The 20,234-nt window shown below is 44.5% G+C and overlaps 2 protein-coding genes across 2 annotated transcripts in view; both read right to left on the reverse strand.

Moving 5' to 3' along the window:
- LOC100485132 (TRPM8 channel-associated factor homolog) overlaps positions 1 to 1,074 on the reverse strand; it is a 59,688-nt gene extending 58,614 nt beyond the window's left edge. Inside the window, exon 1 of the mRNA XM_031900346.1 lies at positions 935 to 1,074. The gene's annotated coding sequence lies outside the window, so the exon portion shown is untranslated. The remainder of the gene's footprint in view (positions 1 to 934) is intronic.
- A 2,484-nt stretch (positions 1,075 to 3,558) lies between these two features.
- LOC116410361 (natural cytotoxicity triggering receptor 3 ligand 1-like) lies at positions 3,559 to 18,517 on the reverse strand. Its single transcript, XM_031900689.1, has 4 exons — positions 18,149 to 18,517; positions 17,535 to 17,687; positions 5,614 to 5,949; positions 3,559 to 3,890 (listed from the first exon to the last, which is right to left on the reverse strand). Exons 2-4 carry the CDS (start codon positions 17,605 to 17,607, stop codon positions 3,559 to 3,561), a joined length of 741 nt encoding a protein of 246 aa, XP_031756549.1. The 5' UTR covers positions 17,608 to 17,687; positions 18,149 to 18,517.
- Positions 18,518 to 20,234: the final 1,717 nt, after the last annotated feature.

The following is a 20,234-nucleotide window of genomic DNA, read 5'->3' on the forward strand; positions in this document are numbered from 1 at the left end:
CCTCTCTCTATCTCAAGCCCTTGGTGCCAACATCTGAGCTTGGTTATGCAGTCTATAACCATGTCAGGTACAGACACACCTACCTATATAACCAATGCGACTGGGGCATTTAATAATATTAGAGAACTACTCAGAAGAGCATGCAAAGGAGAAAACAGATTTGTGGGAGTTGCCAAGCTGAGATTGGTCATTTATTCTATTCGGATACAAACTTGACTGGTTCACTGGGCAATGATCCCTAAACCACAGTATATTTGTATAAAAACCAATAGAGATGTTGTGTCAATAAAGATTTTTGTTTGCTTTTAAAGGGGTTGTAAACCCAGCCACAATTCTGTTCCACTGCGCCCCTAGTTATCTATAGAAGTTACAGAAAAATAGATGCTCATTATAATTGCAAAAGAGCTGACCAATGAGAATGCTGATTCCCAGCACTGTGTCAGGCCCCTTGCTGCTACCTTACATATAGAGATAATGATGGCATTTTCCCGTCATTATATGGCACAGGAATCAGACATGGGGATAAAGGGACAGACTTGTTCAGTGCTGGGAAACTGTGCTTATTGCTCCCAACTCCAATTGCAGGAACAGAGAACAGGGAGCCGGATTTACTCACATCAGCTGGGATTCTCATTGGGGGATTCTTTTGCATTTTAAAGCAGTCGCCAGTTGGAATTCTGTTAAAGGGAGTCACGGCACAAGGCCTACACTAAAAAGAAAAAGTGGTCACATGGCTTAGTTGATTATATAAGTAGAAATAGTATAATATATAAGTGTATAAGTATAATTAGCCCTAATTCAGTATCAGTCAGAATGGCCTTCCCAAAACATTTTCTGGAAGGATCTCTAACTCTAATTATACACCCCAGTATAGATTCTATGGACGCTCTTAACCAACTCTGACCAACAAGAAGTCATCATTATTATGATTTACCTTTTTTCAGAAATGTTTTGTATCCCCAAATACATAATGTAAGGGCTACAGCAGCGAGTGTCCCAACCACAGCTCCGACCAGTTTTATAGGTGAACCTGTAATGGCATAGCAAAATAACAAAAAATATATATATATACACACATATATACAAATTAAGGCTAAGGCACACACCTAAACGCGTTTCAACCTGAGCACAAATCAGGATAATAATAAACAAATTGGAATAAATGCTGATGCACACTGGGTGGTTTATATATATATATATATATACAGCTCCCAGCATGCCTAACCTTAATATAATATATGTTACATTATTCTGGGATTTGTAGTTCAGCAATAACTGAGTGAAGTTGCACATACATGCTAGGCCCCGTTAGCCAATAAATGGGCCGAGTTCTGTCTTTTGTTTCCCACTACTTCCTGTTACAGTTAGAGCTGTATTACTTCCTGTCAGCTGATCTCTGAGGGAGCACACAGCCCATCACAAAATGGTGGCTCAAGGGAAAAGATGCAAAAGGGCAATATTTACTGATATATATATATATTCCAGTCTTCTAAGTTTCTTTAACAGGCCACTTAATATGATATAAACTGTCTGTTGCTAGAATTCATGCTGAGTTGCTTTTTAGCAGTCATTGGGTTCTATATTTGTTTATGTAGGTGTGCTGTCCCCAGAGAAATGCTATGCTAAACTGATGTATGTGAGTATATTGCAATAACCCTGCATATTGATTGTCCCTGACAGTTCTACTGTTCAACTGCAAGAACCTTCTGGCGCCCAGTTATTCTGCACAGCACACAGCTACCGTAAGTTGTAGTTGCACTACACCATAGCTCCGTTTGGTCACTTCCACATAGCGGAGGCCCATCCTCAAGGCTTGAGTCGCGTGTACCCCATGCTCTAGACCAGTGCTGTCCAACTTCTGTTGTACCGAGGGCCGGAATTTTTCTGACCTACGTGGTGGAGGGCCGATAAGGGAAGCCAGTTTTGACCACTCCCCTTTTTGAAACTGCACCCACTTGAAACCACACCCATGTTATCACATGACCGTACCCATATTAATGGTTGTAGTACAGCAAAAACCTGCCATACTCTGCCTGCCCTACCCTGCCTGTGTGTGCCATACTCTGCCTGCCCTACCCTGCCTGTGTGTGCCATACTCTGCCTTCCCTACCCTGCCTGTGTGTGCCATACTCTGCCTTCCCTACCCTGCCTGTGTGTGCCATACTCTGCCTGCCCTACCCTGCCTGTGTGTGCCATACTCTGCCTTCCCTACCCTGCCTGTGTGTGCCATACTCTGCCTTCCCTACCCTGCCTGTGTGCCATACTCTGCCTTCCCTACCCTGCCTGCGTGTGCCATACTTTCACTGTGTTTGCCATTCTTGGCTGGTTTGTGCCATACTTGGCCTGTGTGTGCCATACTCTGCTTGCCCTATGATGCCTGTGTGTATGGCAGGCAGGCAGTGTATGGCAGGCAGCCTACAGTGACACAATGCTGGCACTGCTCCTACAGTCTGCACAATAACTATATATTAAAAAACTTTTTAATTGCAGTACCACCTCAGTATATGTTCTTTTTGTAGTGTGCAGGGATTATTTGTGGGTTTCTACTGCTCCTGAGGTGTGAACAGGGGAACAATGTGGGTGATTACAGCCTGAGCCTGAGGTGTGAACACTGCAGGGGGAACAATGCAGAGATTAAAAGGTGGAACAACACAGGGGATTACATATTTAAACAATACAGGGGGATTACAGCCTGAATCTGAGGTGAGAACCATGCAGGGGGGGCAGTTAATCACAGTACTGATACCATTTAAAGCTTACACAAGAGTAAGCCATCAAAGCAGCCAGACAGGTGGGGGGCCACACAGAGGGGGGCCGCCAGTTGGACAGCACTGCTATAGACCTATCTAGCCGTGCTGTTGGCTTGGTTACAGCCAAGAAAGGGTTACATAGGCATATTTGGTTTTGTGCAGTGAGTATATCATTATGTATGGTTGATCAATAAATTAGATTTTTTTGTTTGGTTTTCATACAGATGAACATAAATAACTGTAATATAAGACGGGGCCCCAGGTTCTTCTAAAAGAAAAAAGAACTCAAAGCAATAAATCTAAACCCAGATCACAACTGACTCGGGGAGCAAGATGCATTAATACATAAAGTATATACTAAAAATGTATTAATCTTCCCATCAGACCAAGTGGCACAGGTTGCTGATGTGCAACTATAACTTTCAGCACAGCTAGGGCTGTCAGTGAGCAATGTTCAACAGCTGCCACCCCGGCTTTGCCTCCAGCATTAGCCATTATGATATGCGAGTGGCCCCCCTACTACTGCTACTGCTGCTGCTGCTGCTGCTGCTGCTGCTGCTACTGCTACTGCTACTACTGGGGCCCCAGATGCTGATCTAGAGAGATAAAGACTGGGATCCTGGGATTTGTAGTTCACACATAGCTGGCTGGAGGAGACAGGGGTGACTCTATAAATCATTCTCCAAACCAATGTTCTTCTTTTATTAACATTGTTGACTAACTGTGTGTAGTGTTATTCTGCCACTAAACTGATTAGCAACTCTCTAAACTACTCTATGTACTTATACCCTACAGCAGTACTTACCCTTTACTTACCCTTTACAGAGAGAGTGAAATCCAGAACCAGAGAATCTCCCAGGGATCTGTGGGATATGACACAGGAATACTTTCCCCCATCATCCTCTATAAAAGGCTTTAACAGCAGCTGACTGGTTGCACTGAAGGTTCCGTCCCCATTCTCTAGCGGCTCATTGGTGGAGACTCCTTGGCACAGGGCATCATATTGAGTGACACTGAGGTGTTTTATCCACTGGAACTTTATTGTTTCTGGGTAATAATTACTGGCTCGGCATGTAACCCCCCTCTCTGTTCCTTCCTCTATAATAACGTCAGGGGGCACCAGGCTGGCACTGGGTTTAACTACATGGGGAGAAAATAGAGAACAGATATATATATACATATAATACACAAGATCCATGAATATCCTGTAAATATAATAAATAAAGTACCCCCTGTTGTAAAATATAAGGATATTAGAAGCCACCTTGGAGTTCCATGACCTGTATAAAAGCCCTTGGCCTTCAGCCTCGTCCCTTTATATGGTCGTGGAACTCCTCGGTGACTTATAATATCCTTATATTTTACAACAGGGGTACATTATTCACTATATATATATATACATACCGCACTTGTGGACATGGCCTATTACAATCCCAGTAAGCTGCTTGTAATAGGCAGAACTACAAGTGAGTGCCACCTACAGGCAGGGCCTACAGGGACAGGTTGGGAGCAGCTGCCTGTTTGCAAGGAAAGGTATATTGGGTGCTCCCTTCCCCTTTTAGACTGTCAGCTTTTTTGAGTTTTACCTCTTGTATAAGTAATTAGTTCTATTTTTGTATATAATCTGTATATTTAGTGTATATACCCATTTATTGTACAGCCAGGGCCGCCATCAGGGGGACACAGGGGGGGACTGTTGTCCCGGGCCCAGATGATTCTTCGCTTTAAAGGGGACCCAGCACAAAACAGTTTTTATGCTCGGGCCCCCTTTGAATAATTACGGGCCCTGTCATTAGTGGCCAGTGGGGCTTTCCATTGGTTGCACTCCGTGCATACGTGTGCCGTCAGTACGCACGGGGCACAACCTTATAAAACGGTGGATGCAGCAGGGAGCCAGGGGGACACAGCAAGAGGAAGCAGGCACGCGCTGGGGGGGGGAGGGGGGTGAGCAGCAGGAAGCAGGAGGACGCTGGGGGGAGGGATTCAAAGATGCTAGGGGGGAACTGGAGGATGCTGGGGAGGACACTGGGGGGGAGCTGGAGGATGTTAGGGGGAGCTGGGGGTGGAGCTGGAGGATTTTAGGGGGGAGCTGGAGGATGCTGGGGGGGAGCTGGAGGGTGCTGGGGAGGATGCTGGGGGAGGGAGCTGGAGGATGTTAAAGGGGAGCTGGAGGATGCTAGGGGGAGCTGGAGGATGCTGGGAGGGAGCTGGAGGATGTTAGGGGGGAGCTGGAGGATGCTAGGGGGGAGCTGAAGGATGTTAGGGGGGAGCTGCAAGATGCTGGGAGTGAGCTGGAGGATGGTAGGGGGGGCTTGAGGACGCTATTGAGGGAGTTGGAGGATGCTGAACCAGAACCAACACAGGAGGGAGCTGGAAGATGCTGGGGGGAAGAGCTGGAGGATGTAGGGGGAGCAGGATGCAGTGGGGAGTGGGCTATAGTATGAGGACACTGGGGGAGGACCAGCAATGTTTATGGGGGCCCTGGGCTGGCTACCAGTGTTTTAGGGGGTCCCTGGCTACCAATGTCTGTGTGTCATTTGTACTGATGGGAGGGGTCACTGGGGGAGGGGCCATTGGGGGGGGGCATGGGAGGAGGGGAAGCCCAGAAAATTTTGTTGTGAGGGGCCCCGTGATTTCTAATGGCAGCCCTGTGTACAGCACTGGGGTATATGTTGGTGGGTTATGAATATGTTTTATTAATAATAATACTATATAATAATAACAATACCTGTGGGTGCACTATTTTTATGCAACCAATTTTGACAATTTTTTAGCTATAAAACATTCTTACACCAACTGATAAATAATTAATTTATAATTTGTTTTTTACTCATTTTTTTATCAGTAAATAAAGGCCACTTACTTGATACTTCTACTGTAGAGTGTCCCTCTGACATCTCTGTATCAAAAGTAACAGTGCAGGTATATTCCCCCCCATCCCTGATTTGGGCCTGTGGTATGTAGAGTCCAGCGTTGCCTCTAATCAGGGAATTGTCTGGTAGTTTGGATCCAGTCCTGATAGGAATGTGGGATCGTCTTTCATAGATATAAACTGGGTCGGATCCCAGGGTCCAATGGACAGAGAGACGCCCTAGATCTAGTTCTGCGCTGCTGTATCCAGTGATTGTACATGGGATAAACACATCCTGGTCCCTCAGTACTTTCACTGGCGAGTCGCTCACTTTCACTTTAATTGGTACTAAAATGTAAAAATAAGGAAAAGTGCCAATTCCATGTATAATACCCCAGAACCCACAGCAGATAAATACAGTGCCAATTCCATGTATAATACCCCAGAACCCACAGCGGGATAAATACAGTGCCAATTCCATGTATAATACCCCAGAACCCACAGCGGGATAAATACAGTGCCAATTCCATGTATAATACCCCAGAACCCACAGCAGATAAATACAGTGCCAATTCCATGTATAATACCCCAGAACCCACAGCAGGATAAATACAGGGCCAATTCCATGTATAATACCCCAGAACCCACAGCAGGATAAATACAGTGCCAATTCCATGTATAATACCCCAGAACCCACAGCAGATAAATACAGTGCCAATTCCATGTATAATACCCCAGAACCCACAGCGGGATAAATACAGTGCCAATTCCATGTATAATACCCCAGAACCCACAGCGGGATAAATACAGTGCCAATTCCATGTATAATACCCCAGAACCCACAGCAGATAAATACAGTGCCAATTCCATGTATAATACCCCAGAACCCACAGCAGGATAAATACAGGGCCAATTCCATGTATAATACCCCAGAACCCACAGCAGGATAAATACAGTGCCAATTCCATGTATAATACCCCAGAACCCACAGCAGATAAATACAGCGCCAATTCCATGTATAATACCCCAGAACCCACAGCGGGATAAATACAGTGCCAATTCCATGTATAATACCCCAGAACCCACAGCAGGATAAATACAGTGCCAATTCCATGTATAATACCCTAGAACCCACAGCAGATAAATACAGTGCCAATTCCATGTATAATACCCCAGAACCCACAGCGGGATTAATACAGTGCCAATTCCATGTATAATACCCCAGAACCCACAGCGGGATAAATACAGTGCCAATTCCATGTATAATACCCCAGAACCCACAGCAGGATAAATACAGTGCCAATTCCATGTATAATACCCCAGAACCCACAGCAGGATAAATACAGTGCCAATTCCATGTATAATACCCCAGAACCCACAGCAGATAAATACAGCGCCAATTCCATGTATAATACCCCAGAACCCACAGCAGGATAAATACAGTGCCAATTCCATGTATAATACCCCAGAACCCACAGCAGGATAAATACAGTGCCAATTCCATGTATAATACCCTAGAACCCACAGCAGATAAATACAGTGCCAATTCCATGTATAATACCCCAGAACCCACAGCGGGATTAATACAGTGCCAATTCCATGTATAATACCCCAGAACCCACAGCAGATAAATACAGTGCCAATTCCATGTATAATACCCCAGAACCCACAGCAGATAAATACAGTGCCAATTCCATGTATAATACCCCAGAACCCACAGCGGGATAAATACAGTGCCATTTCCATGTATAATACCCCAGAACCCACAGCGGGATAAATACAGCGCCAATTCCATGTATAATACCCCAGAACCCACAGCAGGATAAATACAGTGCCAGTTCCATGTATAATACCCCAGAACCCACAGCGGGATAAATACAGTGCCAATTCCATGTATAATACCCCAGAACCCACAGCAGGATAAATACAGTGCCAATTCCATGTATAATACCCCAGAACCCACAGCAGGATAAATACAGTGCCAATTCCATGTATAATACCCCAGATCCCACAGTGGGATAAATACAGTGCCAATTCCATGTATAATACCCCAGAACTCACAACGGGATAAATACAGTGCCAATTCCATGTATGATGCCCCAGAACCCACAGCGGGATAAATACAGTGCCAATTCCATGTATAATGCCCCAGAACCCACAGCAGATAAATACAGTGCCAATTCCATGTATAATACCCCAGAACCCACAGCGGGCTAAATACAGCGCCAATTCCATGTATAATACCCCGGAACCCACAGCAGGATAAATACAGTGCCAATTCCATGTATAATACCCCAGAACCCACAGCAGGATAAATACAGCGCCAATTCCATGTTTAATACCCCAGAACACACAGCAGATAAATACAGTGCCAATTCCATGTATAATACACCAGAACCCACAGCAGATAAATACAGTGCCAATTCCATGTATAATACCCCAGAACCCACAGCAGATAAATACAGTGCCAATTCCATGTATAATACCCCAGAACACACAGCAGATAAATACAGTGCCAATTCCATGTATAATACCCCAGAACCCACAGCGGGATTAATACAGTGCCAATTCCATGTATAATACCCCAGAACCCACAGCGGGATAAATACAGTGCCAATTCCATGTATAATACCCCAGAACCCACAGCAGATAAATACAGTGCCAATTCCATGTATAATACCCCAGAACCCACAGCGGGATAAATACAGAGCCAATTCCATGTATAATACCCCAGAACCCACAGCAGGATAAATACAGCGCCAATTCCATGTATAATACCCCAGAACCCACAGCAGATAAATACAGTGCCAATTCCATGTATAATACCCCAGAACCCACAGCAGGATAAATACAGTGCCAATTCCATGTATAATACCCCAGAACCAACAGCAGATAAATACAGTGCCAATTCCATGTATAATACCCCAGAACCCACAGCAGGATAAATACAGGGCCAATTCCATGTATAATACCCCAGAACCCACAGCGGGATAAATACAGTGCCAATTCCATGTATAATACCCCAGAACACACAGCAGATAAATACAGTGCCAATTCCATGTATAATACACCAGAACCCACAGCAGATAAATACAGTGCCAATTCCATGTATAATACCCCAGAACCCACAGCAGATAAATACAGTGCCAATTCCATGTATAATACCCCAGAACCCACAGCAGATAAATACAGTGCCAATTCCATGTATAATACCCCAGAACCCACAGCGGGATAAATACAGTGCCATTTCCATGTATAATACCCCAGAACCCACAGCGGGATAAATACAGCGCCAATTCCATGTATAATACCCCAGAACCCACAGCAGGATAAATACAGTGCCAGTTCCATGTATAATACCCCAGAACCCACAGCGGGATAAATACAGTGCCAATTCCATGTATAATACCCCAGAACCCACAGCGGGATAAATACAGTGCCAATTCCATGTATAATACCCCAGAACCCACAGCAGGATAAATATAGTGCCAATTCCATGTATAATACCCAGAACCCACAGCGGGATAAATACAGTGCCAATTCCATGTATAATACCCCAGATCCCACAGTGGGATAAATACAGTGCCAATTCCATGTATAATACCCCAGAACTCACAGCGGGATAAATACAGTGCCAATTCCATGTATGATGCCCCAGAACCCACAGCGGGATAAATACAGTGCCAATTCCATGTATAATACCCCAGAACCCACAGCAGGATAAATACAGTGCCAATTCCATGTATAATACCCCAGAACCCACAGCGGGATAAATACAGTGCCAATTCCATGTATAATACCCCAGAACCCACAGCAGGATAAATACAGTGCCAATTCCATGTATAATACCCCAGAACCCACAGCAGGATAAATACAGCGCCAATTCCATGTATAATACCCCAGAACCCACAGCAGATAAATACAGTGCCAATTCCATGTGTAATACCCCAGAACCCCCAGCAGGATAAATACAGTGCCAATTCCATGTATAATAGCTCAGAACCCACAGCAGGATAAATACAGTGCCAATTCCATGTATAATACCCCAGAACCCACAGCAGATAAATACAGTGCCAATTCCATGTATAATACCCCAGAACCCACAGCGGGATAAATACAGTGCCAATTCCATGTATAACACCCCAGAACCCACAGCGGGATAAATACAGTGCCAATTCCACGTATAATACCCCAGAACCCACAGCGGGATAAATACAGTGCCAATTCCATGTATAATACCCCAGAACCCACAGCGGGATAAATACAGTGCCAATTCCACGTATAATACCCCAGAACCCACAGCGGGATAAATACAGTGCCAATTCCATGTATAACACCCCAGAACCAACAGCGGGATAAAAACAGTGCCAATTCCACATATAATACCCCAGAACCCACAGCGGGATAAATACAGTGCCAATTCCATGTATAATACACCAGAACCCACAGCGGGATAAATACAGTGCCAATTCCATGTATAATACCCCAGAACCCACAGCAGGATAAATACAGCGCCAATTCCATGTATAATACCCCAGAACCCACAGCAGATAAATACAGTGCCAATTCCATGTGTAATACCCCAGAACCCCCAGCAGGATAAATACAGTGCCAATTCCATGTATAATACCTCAGAACCCACAGCAGGATAAATACAGTGCCAATTCCATGTATAATACCCAGAACCCACAGCAGATAAATACAGTGCCAATTCCATGTATAATACCCCAGAACCCACAGCAGGATAAATACAGGGCCAATTCCATGTATAATACCCCAGAACACACAGCAGATAAATACAGTGCCAATTCCATAAATAATACACCAGAACCCACAGCAGATAAATACAGTGCCAATTCCATGTATAATACCCCAGAACCCACAGCGGGATAAATACAGTGCCAATTCCATGTATAATACCCCAGAACCCACAGCAGGATAAATAAAGCGCCAATTCCATGTATAATACCCCAGAACCCACAGCAGATAAATACAGTGCCAATTCCATGTATAATACCCCAGAACCCACAGCGGGATTAATACAGTGCCAATTCCATGTATAATACCCCAGAACCTACAGCGGGATAAATACAGTGCCAATTCCATGTATAATACCCCAGAACCCACAGCGGGATAAATACAGTGCCAATTCCATGTATAATACCCCAGAACCCACAGCAGGATAAATACAGCGCCAATTCCATGTATAATACCCCAGAACCCACAGCAGATAAATACAGTGCCAATTCCATGTGTAATACCCCAGAACCCCCAGCAGGATAAATACAGTGCCAATTCCATGTTTAATACCCCAGAACCCACAGCGGGATAAATACAGTGCCAATTCCATGTATAATACCCCAGAACACACAGCAGATAAATACAGTGCCAATTCCATGTTTAATACCCCAGAACACACAGCAGATAAATACAGTGCCAATTCCATGTATAATACACCAGAACCCACAGCAGATAAATACAGTGCCAATTCCATGTATAATACCCCAGAACCCACAGCAGATAAATACAGTGCCAATTCCATGTATAATACCCCAGAACACACAGCAGATAAATACAGTGCCAATTCCATGTATAATACCCCAGAACCCACAGCAGATAAATACAGTGCCAATTCCATGTATAATACCCCAGAACCCACAGCAGGATAAATACAGCGCCAATTCCATGTATAATACCCCAGAACCCACAGCAGATAAATACAGTGCCAATTCCATGTATAATACTCAAGAACACACAGCGGGATAAATACAGTGCCATTTCCATGTATAATACCCTAGAACCCACAGCGGGATAAATACAGTGCCAATTCCATGTATAATACCCCAGAACCCACAGCAGATAAATACAGTGCCAATTCCATGTATAATACCCCAGAACCCACAGCAGGATAAATACAGTGCCAATTCCATGTATAATACCCCAGAACACCCAGCAGATAAATACAGTGCCAATTCCATGTATAATACCCCAGAACCCACAGCGGGATAAATACAGTTCCAATTCCATGTATAATACCCCAGAACCCACAGCGGGATAAGTACAGTGCCAATTCCATGTATAATACCCCAGAACCCACAGCAGGATAAATACAGTGCCAATTCCATGTATAATACACCAGAACACCCAGCAGATAAATACAGTGCCAATTCCATGTATAATACCCCAGAACCCACAGCGGGATAAATACAGTGCCAATTCCATGTATAATACCCCAGAACCCACAGCGGGATAAATACAGTGCCATTTCCATGTATAATACCCCAGAACCCACAGCGGGATAAATACAGTGCCAATTCCATGTATAATACCCCAGAACCCACAGCAGGATAAATACAGTGCCAATTCCATGTATAATACCCCAGAACCCACAGCGGGATAAATACAGTGCCAATTCCATGAATAATACCCCAGAACCCACAGCAGGATAAATACAGTGCCAATTCCATGTATAATACCCCAGAACCCACAGCAGGATAAATACAGTGCCAATTCCATGTATAATACCCAGAACCCACAGCGGAATAAATACAGTGCCAATTCCATGTATAATACCCCAGAACCCACAGCAGGATAAATACAGTGCCAATTCCATGTATAATACCCCAGAACCCACAGCAGATAAATACAGCGCCAATTCCATGTATAATACCCCAGAACCCACAGCAGATAAATACAGCGCCAATTCCATGTATAATACCCCAGAACCCACAGCGGGATAAATACAGCGCCAATTCCATGTATAATACCCCAGAACCCACAGCAGGATAAATACAGTGCCAATTCCATGTATAATACCCCAGAACCCACAGCGGAATAAATACAGTGCCAATTCCATGTATAATACCCCAGAACCCACAGCAGGATAAATACAGTGCCAATTCCATGTATAATACCCCAGAACCCACAGCAGGATAAATACAGTGCCAATTCCATGTATAATACCCCAGAACCCACAGCAGATAAATACAGTGCCAATTCTATGTATAATACCCCAGAACCCACAGCAGGATAAATACAGTGCCAATTCCATGTATAATACCCCAGAACCCACAGCAGGATAAATACAGTGCCAATTCCATGTATAATACCCCAGAACCCACAGCAGGATAAATACATTGCCAATTCCATGTATAATACCCCAGAACCCACAGCAGATAAATACAGTGCCAATTCCATGTATAATACCCCAGAACCCACAGCAGGATAAATACAGTGCCAATTCCATGTATAATACCCCAGAACCCACAGCAGATAAATACAGTGCCAATTCCATGTATAATACCCCAGAACCCACAGCAGGATAAATACAGTGCCAATTACATGTATAATACCCCAGAACCCACAGCAGGATAAATACAGTGCCAATTCCATGTATAATACCCCAGAACCCACAGCGGGATAAATACAGTGCCAATTCCATGTATAATACCCCAGAACCCACAGCGGGATAAATACAGTGCCAATTCCATGTATAATACCCCAGAACCCACAGCAGGATAAATACAGTGCCAATTCCATGTATAATACCCCAGAACCCACAGCAGGATAAATACAGCGCCAATTCCATGTATAATACCCCAGAACCCACAGCAGATAAATACAGCGCCAATTCCATGTATAATACCCCAGAACCCACAGCGGGATAAATACAGCGCCAATTCCATGTATAATACCCCAGAACCCACAGCAGGATAAATACAGTGCCAATTCCATGTATAATACCCCAGAACCCACAGCGGAATAAATACAGTGCCAATTCCATGTATAATACCCCAGAACCCACAGCAGGATAAATACAGTGCCAATTCCATGTATAATACCCCAGAACCCACAGCAGGATAAATACAGTGCCAATTCCATGTATAATACCCCAGAACCCACAGCAGATAAATACAGTGCCAATTCCATGTATAATACCCCAGAACCCACAGCAGGATAAATACAGTGCCAATTCCATGTATAATACCCCAGAACCCACAGCAGGATAAATACAGTGCCAATTCCATGTATAATACCCCAGAACCCACAGCAGGATAAATACAGTGCCAATTCCATGTTTAATACCCCAGAACCCACAGCAGGATAAATACAGTGCCAATTCCATGTATAATACCCCAGAACCCACAGCGGGATAAATACAGTGCCAATTCCATGTATAATACCCCAGAACCCACAGCGGGATAAATACAGTGCCAATTCCATGTATAATACCCCAGAACCCACAGCGGGATAATACAGTGCCAATTCCATGTATAATACCCCAGAACCCACAGCGGGATAAATACAGTGCCAATTCCATGTATAATACCCCAGAACCCACAGCGGGATAAATACAGCGCCAATTCCATGTATAATACCCCAGAACCCACAGTGGGATAAATACAGTGCCAATTCCATGTATAATACCCCAGAACCCACAGCGGGATAAATACAGTGCCAATTCCATGTATAATACCCCAGAACCCACAGCGGGATAAATACAGTGCCAATTCCATGTATAATACCCCAGAACCCACAGCGGGATAAATACAGTGCCAATTCCATGTATAATACCCCAGAACCCACAGCGGGATAAATACAGTGCCAATTCCATGTATAATACCCCAGAACCCACAGCGGGATAAATACAGTGCCAATTCCATGTATAATACCCCAGAACCCACAGCAGGATAAATACAGTGCCAATTCCATGTATAATACCCCAGAACCCACAGCAGGATAAATACAGTGCCAATTCCATGTATAATACCCCAGAACCCACAGCAGGATAAATACAGTGCCAATTCCATGTATAATACCCCAGAACCCACAGCAGGATAAATACAGTGCCAATTCCATGTATAATACCCCAGAACCCACAGCGGGATAAATACAGTGCCAATTCCATGTATAATACCCCAGAACCCACAGCGGGATAAATACAGTGCCAATTCCATGTATAACACCCCAGAACCCACAGCGGGATAAATACAGTGCCAATTCCACGTATAATACCCCAGAACCCACAGCAGGATAAATACAGTGCCAATTCCATGTATAATACCCCAGAACCCACAGCGGGATAAATACAGTGCCAATTCCATGAATAATACCCCAGAACCCACAGCAGGATAAATACAGTGCCAATTCCATGTATAATACCCCAGAACCCACAGCAGGATAAATACAGTGCCAATTCCATGTATAATACCCCAGAACCCACAGCGGAATAAATACAGTGCCAATTCCATGTATAATACCCCAGAACCCACAGCAGGATAAATACAGTGCCAATTCCATGTATAATACCCCAGAACCCACAGCAGATAAATACAGCGCCAATTCCATGTATAATACCCCAGAACCCACAGCAGATAAATACAGCGCCAATTCCATGTATAATACCCCAGAACCCACAGCGGGATAAATACAGCGCCAATTCCATGTATAATACCCCAGAACCCACAGCAGGATAAATACAGTGCCAATTCCATGTATAATACCCCAGAACCCACAGCGGAATAAATACAGTGCCAATTCCATGTATAATACCCCAGAACCCACAGCAGGATAAATACAGTGCCAATTCCATGTATAATACCCCAGAACCCACAGCAGGATAAATACAGTGCCAATTCCATGTATAATACCCCAGAACCCACAGCAGATAAATACAGTGCCAATTCTATGTATAATACCCCAGAACCCACAGCAGGATAAATACAGTGCCAATTCCATGTATAATACCCCAGAACCCACAGCAGGATAAATACAGTGCCAATTCCATGTATAATACCCCAGAACCCACAGCAGGATAAATACATTGCCAATTCCATGTATAATACCCCAGAACCCACAGCAGATAAATACAGTGCCAATTCCATGTATAATACCCCAGAACCCACAGCAGGATAAATACAGTGCCAATTCCATGTATAATACCCCAGAACCCACAGCAGATAAATACAGTGCCAATTCCATGTATAATACCCCAGAACCCACAGCAGGATAAATACAGTGCCAATTACATGTATAATACCCCAGAACCCACAGCAGGATAAATACAGTGCCAATTCCATGTATAATACCCCAGAACCCACAGCGGGATAAATACAGTGCCAATTCCATGTATAATACCCCAGAACCCACAGCGGGATAAATACAGTGCCAATTCCATGTATAATACCCCAGAACCCACAGCAGGATAAATACAGTGCCAATTCCATGTATAATACCCCAGAACCCACAGCAGGATAAATACAGTGCCAATTCCATGTATAATACCCCAGAACCCACAGCAGGATAAATACAGCGCCAATTCCATGTATAATACCCCAGAACCCACAGCAGATAAATACAGCGCCAATTCCATGTATAATACCCCAGAACCCACAGCGGGATAAATACAGCGCCAATTCCATGTATAATACCCCAGAACCCACAGCAGGATAAATACAGTGCCAATTCCATGTATAATACCCCAGAACCCACAGCGGGATAAATACAGTGCCAATTCCATGTATAATACCCCAGAACCCACAGCAGGATAAATACAGTGCCAATTCCATGTATAATACCCCAGAACCCACAGCAGGATAAATACAGTGCCAATTCCATGTATAATACCCAGAACCCACAGCGGGATAAATACAGTGCCAATTCCATGTATAATACCCCAGAACCCACAGCGGGATAAATACAGTGCCAATTCCATGTATAATACCCCAGAACCCACAGCGGGATAAATACAGTGCCAATTCCATGTATAATACCCCAGAACCCACAGCGGGATAAATACAGTGCCAATTCCATGTATAATACCCCAGAACCCACAGCGGGATAAATACAGTGCCAATTCCATGTATAATACCCCAGAACCCACAGCGGGATAAATACAGTGCCAATTCCATGTATAATACCCCAGAACCCACAGCGGGATAAATACAGTGCCAATTCCATGTATAATACCCCAGAACCCACAGCGGGATAAATACAGTGCCAATTCCATGTATAATACCCCAGAACCCACAGCGGGATAAATACAGTGCCAATTCCATGTATAATACCCAGAACCCACAGCGGGATAAATACAGTGCCAATTCCATGTATAATACCCCAGAACCCACAGCGGGATAAATACAGTGCCAATTCCATGTATAATACCCCAGAACCCACAGCGGGATAAATACAGTGCCAATTCCATGTATAATACCCCAGAACCCACAGCGGGATAAATACAGTGCCAATTCCATGTATAATACCCCAGAACCCACAGCAGGATAAATACAGTGCCAATTCCATGTATAATACCCCAGAACCCACAGCAGGATAAATACAGTGCCAATTCCATGTATAATACCCCAGAACCCACAGCAGGATAAATACAGTGCCAATTCCATGTATAATACCCCAGAACCCAGAGCGGGATAAATACAGTGCCAATTCCATGTATAATACCCCAGAACCCACAGCGGGATAAATACAGTGCCAATTCCATGTATAATACCCCAGAACCCACAGCGGGATAAATACAGTGCCAATTCCATGTATAATACCCCAGAACCCACAGCGGGATAAATACAGTGCCAATTCCATGTATAATACCCCAGAACCCACAGCGGGATAAATACAGTGCCAATTCCATGTATAATACCCCAGAACCCACAGCAGGATAAATACAGTGCCATTTCCAGTGTTATACTGTGCCGTACTGTAAAGTGCCGATATACAATATTGTGCATAATTTCCATACAGACCTTTAAATTAAATATTATTAAATATTACGCAGAAGCATAAAGTGCAGTTCTCCATGCAGTCCTCTAAACATAAACATATTTGCTGAGACATACAATTGTGATTTAGGTCTTTTCAGAACACTGACACCCAGACAGCCTTTCTGGACCAGACAGAACCTGCCCAAGAGGAGAACTTACCTGTTCCCAGGAGGGAGAGACAGATGAGTAGAAAGCAGGTGATTCCGGGGGGAAATAATACGACTCTCAGCATCTCCTTCAGACTGGGGGTCCCGCGTTGCCGCCCTATTAGGCTTCACAATATGGAATTATTTTATGACACAGAGCCGTTTCCTAAGCAAAACACAGTGAGGCTTCAGGCAGAAATAATTCCCTTAATCTCATGTTGTTTCTCTCACTGCCCCAGTCTTTTCTTCTTATTATATATTCTTATTATTATTTAGTAAAAAGTTCCCCCTATTGTAAAATATAGGAATATATAAGTCACAGAGGAATTTCATGACCATATATATGTATTTTTTGCATTATAACATACAAGTTTTAGTGTGACAGAATTTACATCACTAAGCACCATTTATAAAGATATAACTGACCAATCATCTCCTTTTTAGCAAGTACAACTATTAATGAACAAACATGATCTGTCGTGAAATAGAGATTTCTTCCCAACCCATTAGCCATAGGGAGAGGCCAAACTGTGCCAGAAGGTGTATAGGCAGAAGCACAGAGAAGCCTTTGCACAGACACCATATTCCTTCCTAGACATGCGGATTTGCATATGCAAAATTACTGACCTTGAGTCCCACAGTTTGTGTCTCACTATATTAAACAGTCCGGGTGGGGATCCTGCTCAGTCGGCATTTTCCAAGACATGAATTTTATAAGTTTTCTTAAGTTTCTTTTTGAGCAAATTTGCTGGGTGTTTACGAGTAAGAAGTGATCTTGCTGCAGTCAGATATTATGTTTATCTTCTGTCTCACATGTTTCTCCCCGGTCAGGATGCTCCTTCTGGTTTGTCATGTGCATTTTGATATTGTTATGTATCTTCATTAGCTTAAAGCTGAAGCTAGGTGGATAGGGGGTGTAGGGTCCTTCATGTAGAGTGTGTGTCATTTCAGAAATGCTTCTATAGTATATATAAATACCCCACTTTGTAGCCCCGGGGGCAGCCATTCCTGCACTGGTACAGCTGGGGTGTTTGCTACAGAAACCCTACTATAGTTTATATAAATACCCCGCTGTGTAGCCCCGGGGGCAGCCGTTCCTGCACTGGTACAGCTGGGGTGTTTGCTACAGAAACCCTACTATAGTTTATATAAATACCCCGCTGTGTAGCCCCGGGGGCAGCCATTCCTGCACCGGTACAGCTGGGGTGTTTGCTACAGAAACCCTACTATAGTTTATATAAATACCCCGCTGTGTAGCCCCGGGGGCAGCCATTCCTGCACCGGTACAGCTGGGGTGTTTGCTACAGAAACCCTACTATAGCTTATATAAATACCCCGCTGTGTAGCCCCGGGGGCAGCCATTCCTGCACTGGTACAGCTGGGGTGTTTGCTACAGAAACCCTACTATAGTTTATATAAATACCCCGCTGTGTAGCCCCGGGGGCAGCCATTCCTGCACCGGTACAGCTGGGGTGTTTGCTACAGAAACCCTACTATAGTTTATATAAATACCCCGCTGTGTAGCCCCGGGGGCAGCCATTCCTGCACTGGTACAGCTGGGGTGTTTGCTACAGAAACCCTACTATAGTTTATATAAATACCCCGCTGTGTAGCCCCGGGGGCAGCCGTTCCTGCACTGGTACAGCTGGGGTGTTTGCTACAGAAACCCTACTATAGTTTATATAAATACCCCGCTGTGCAGCCCCGGGGGCAGCCGTTCCTGCACTGGTACAGCTGGGGTGTTTGCTACAGAAACCCTACTATAGTTTATATAAATACCCCGCTGTGTAGCCCCGGGGGCAGCCATTCCTGCACTGGTACAGCTGGGGTGTTTGCTACAGAAACCCTACTATAGTTTATATAAATACCCCGCTGTGTAGCCCCGGGGGCAGCCATTCCTGCACCGGTACAGCTGGGGTGTTTGCTACAGAAACCCTACTATAGTTTATATAAATACCCCGCTGTGTAGCCCCGGGGGCAGCCGTTCCTGCACTGGTACAGCTGGGGTGTTTGCTACAGAAACCCTACTATAGTTTATATAAATACCCCGCTGTGTAGCCCCGGGGGCAGCCGTTCCTGCACCGGTACAGCTGGGGTGTTTGCTACAGAAACCCTACTATAGTTTATATAAATACCCTGCTGTGTAGCCCCGGGGGCAGCCGTTCCTGCACTGGTACAGCTGGGGTGTTTGCTACAGAAACCCTACTATAGTTTATATAAATACCCCGCTGTGTAGCCCCGGGGGCAGCCATTCCTGCACCGGTACAGCTGGGGTGTTTGCTACAGAAACCCTACTATAGTTTATATAAATACCCCGCTGTGTGATGATGCTGTCCCACTGGGAGCTGGACTACCAGCATGCCTCAGCCTTCATTATATGTTACATTATTCTGGGATTTGAAGTCCAGCAAGAACAGTGTAACGTTTAGTCGAGCAGTGCAACAGGGTTACTTCCCCTTTAACCCCATGGGTTGGGAATAAAGCATATAGTGTATAGTAAAGTTGCCAAAGTAACCCTACAGCCCAGGGCCATTGGATCTCAAAAGACCTGACATTAGGCCTGCAGAAGGGGCTGTGTGTGTCTAAAATAAGGCCCCACAGTGTTACCCCCCCCCCGGCTTACAAGTGTAAGAAAGATCTGTATATGATACTGATACTGTTGCCTAAATGTATAACTAACACGCCGCTGTATGTGCTTTGCATGCAGAGACCT

The sequence above is a fragment of the Xenopus tropicalis genome, chromosome 4 (genome assembly GCF_000004195.4).
Source record: "Xenopus tropicalis strain Nigerian chromosome 4, UCB_Xtro_10.0, whole genome shotgun sequence".
In the NCBI taxonomy this organism is placed as follows: domain Eukaryota; kingdom Metazoa; phylum Chordata; class Amphibia; order Anura; family Pipidae; genus Xenopus; species Xenopus tropicalis.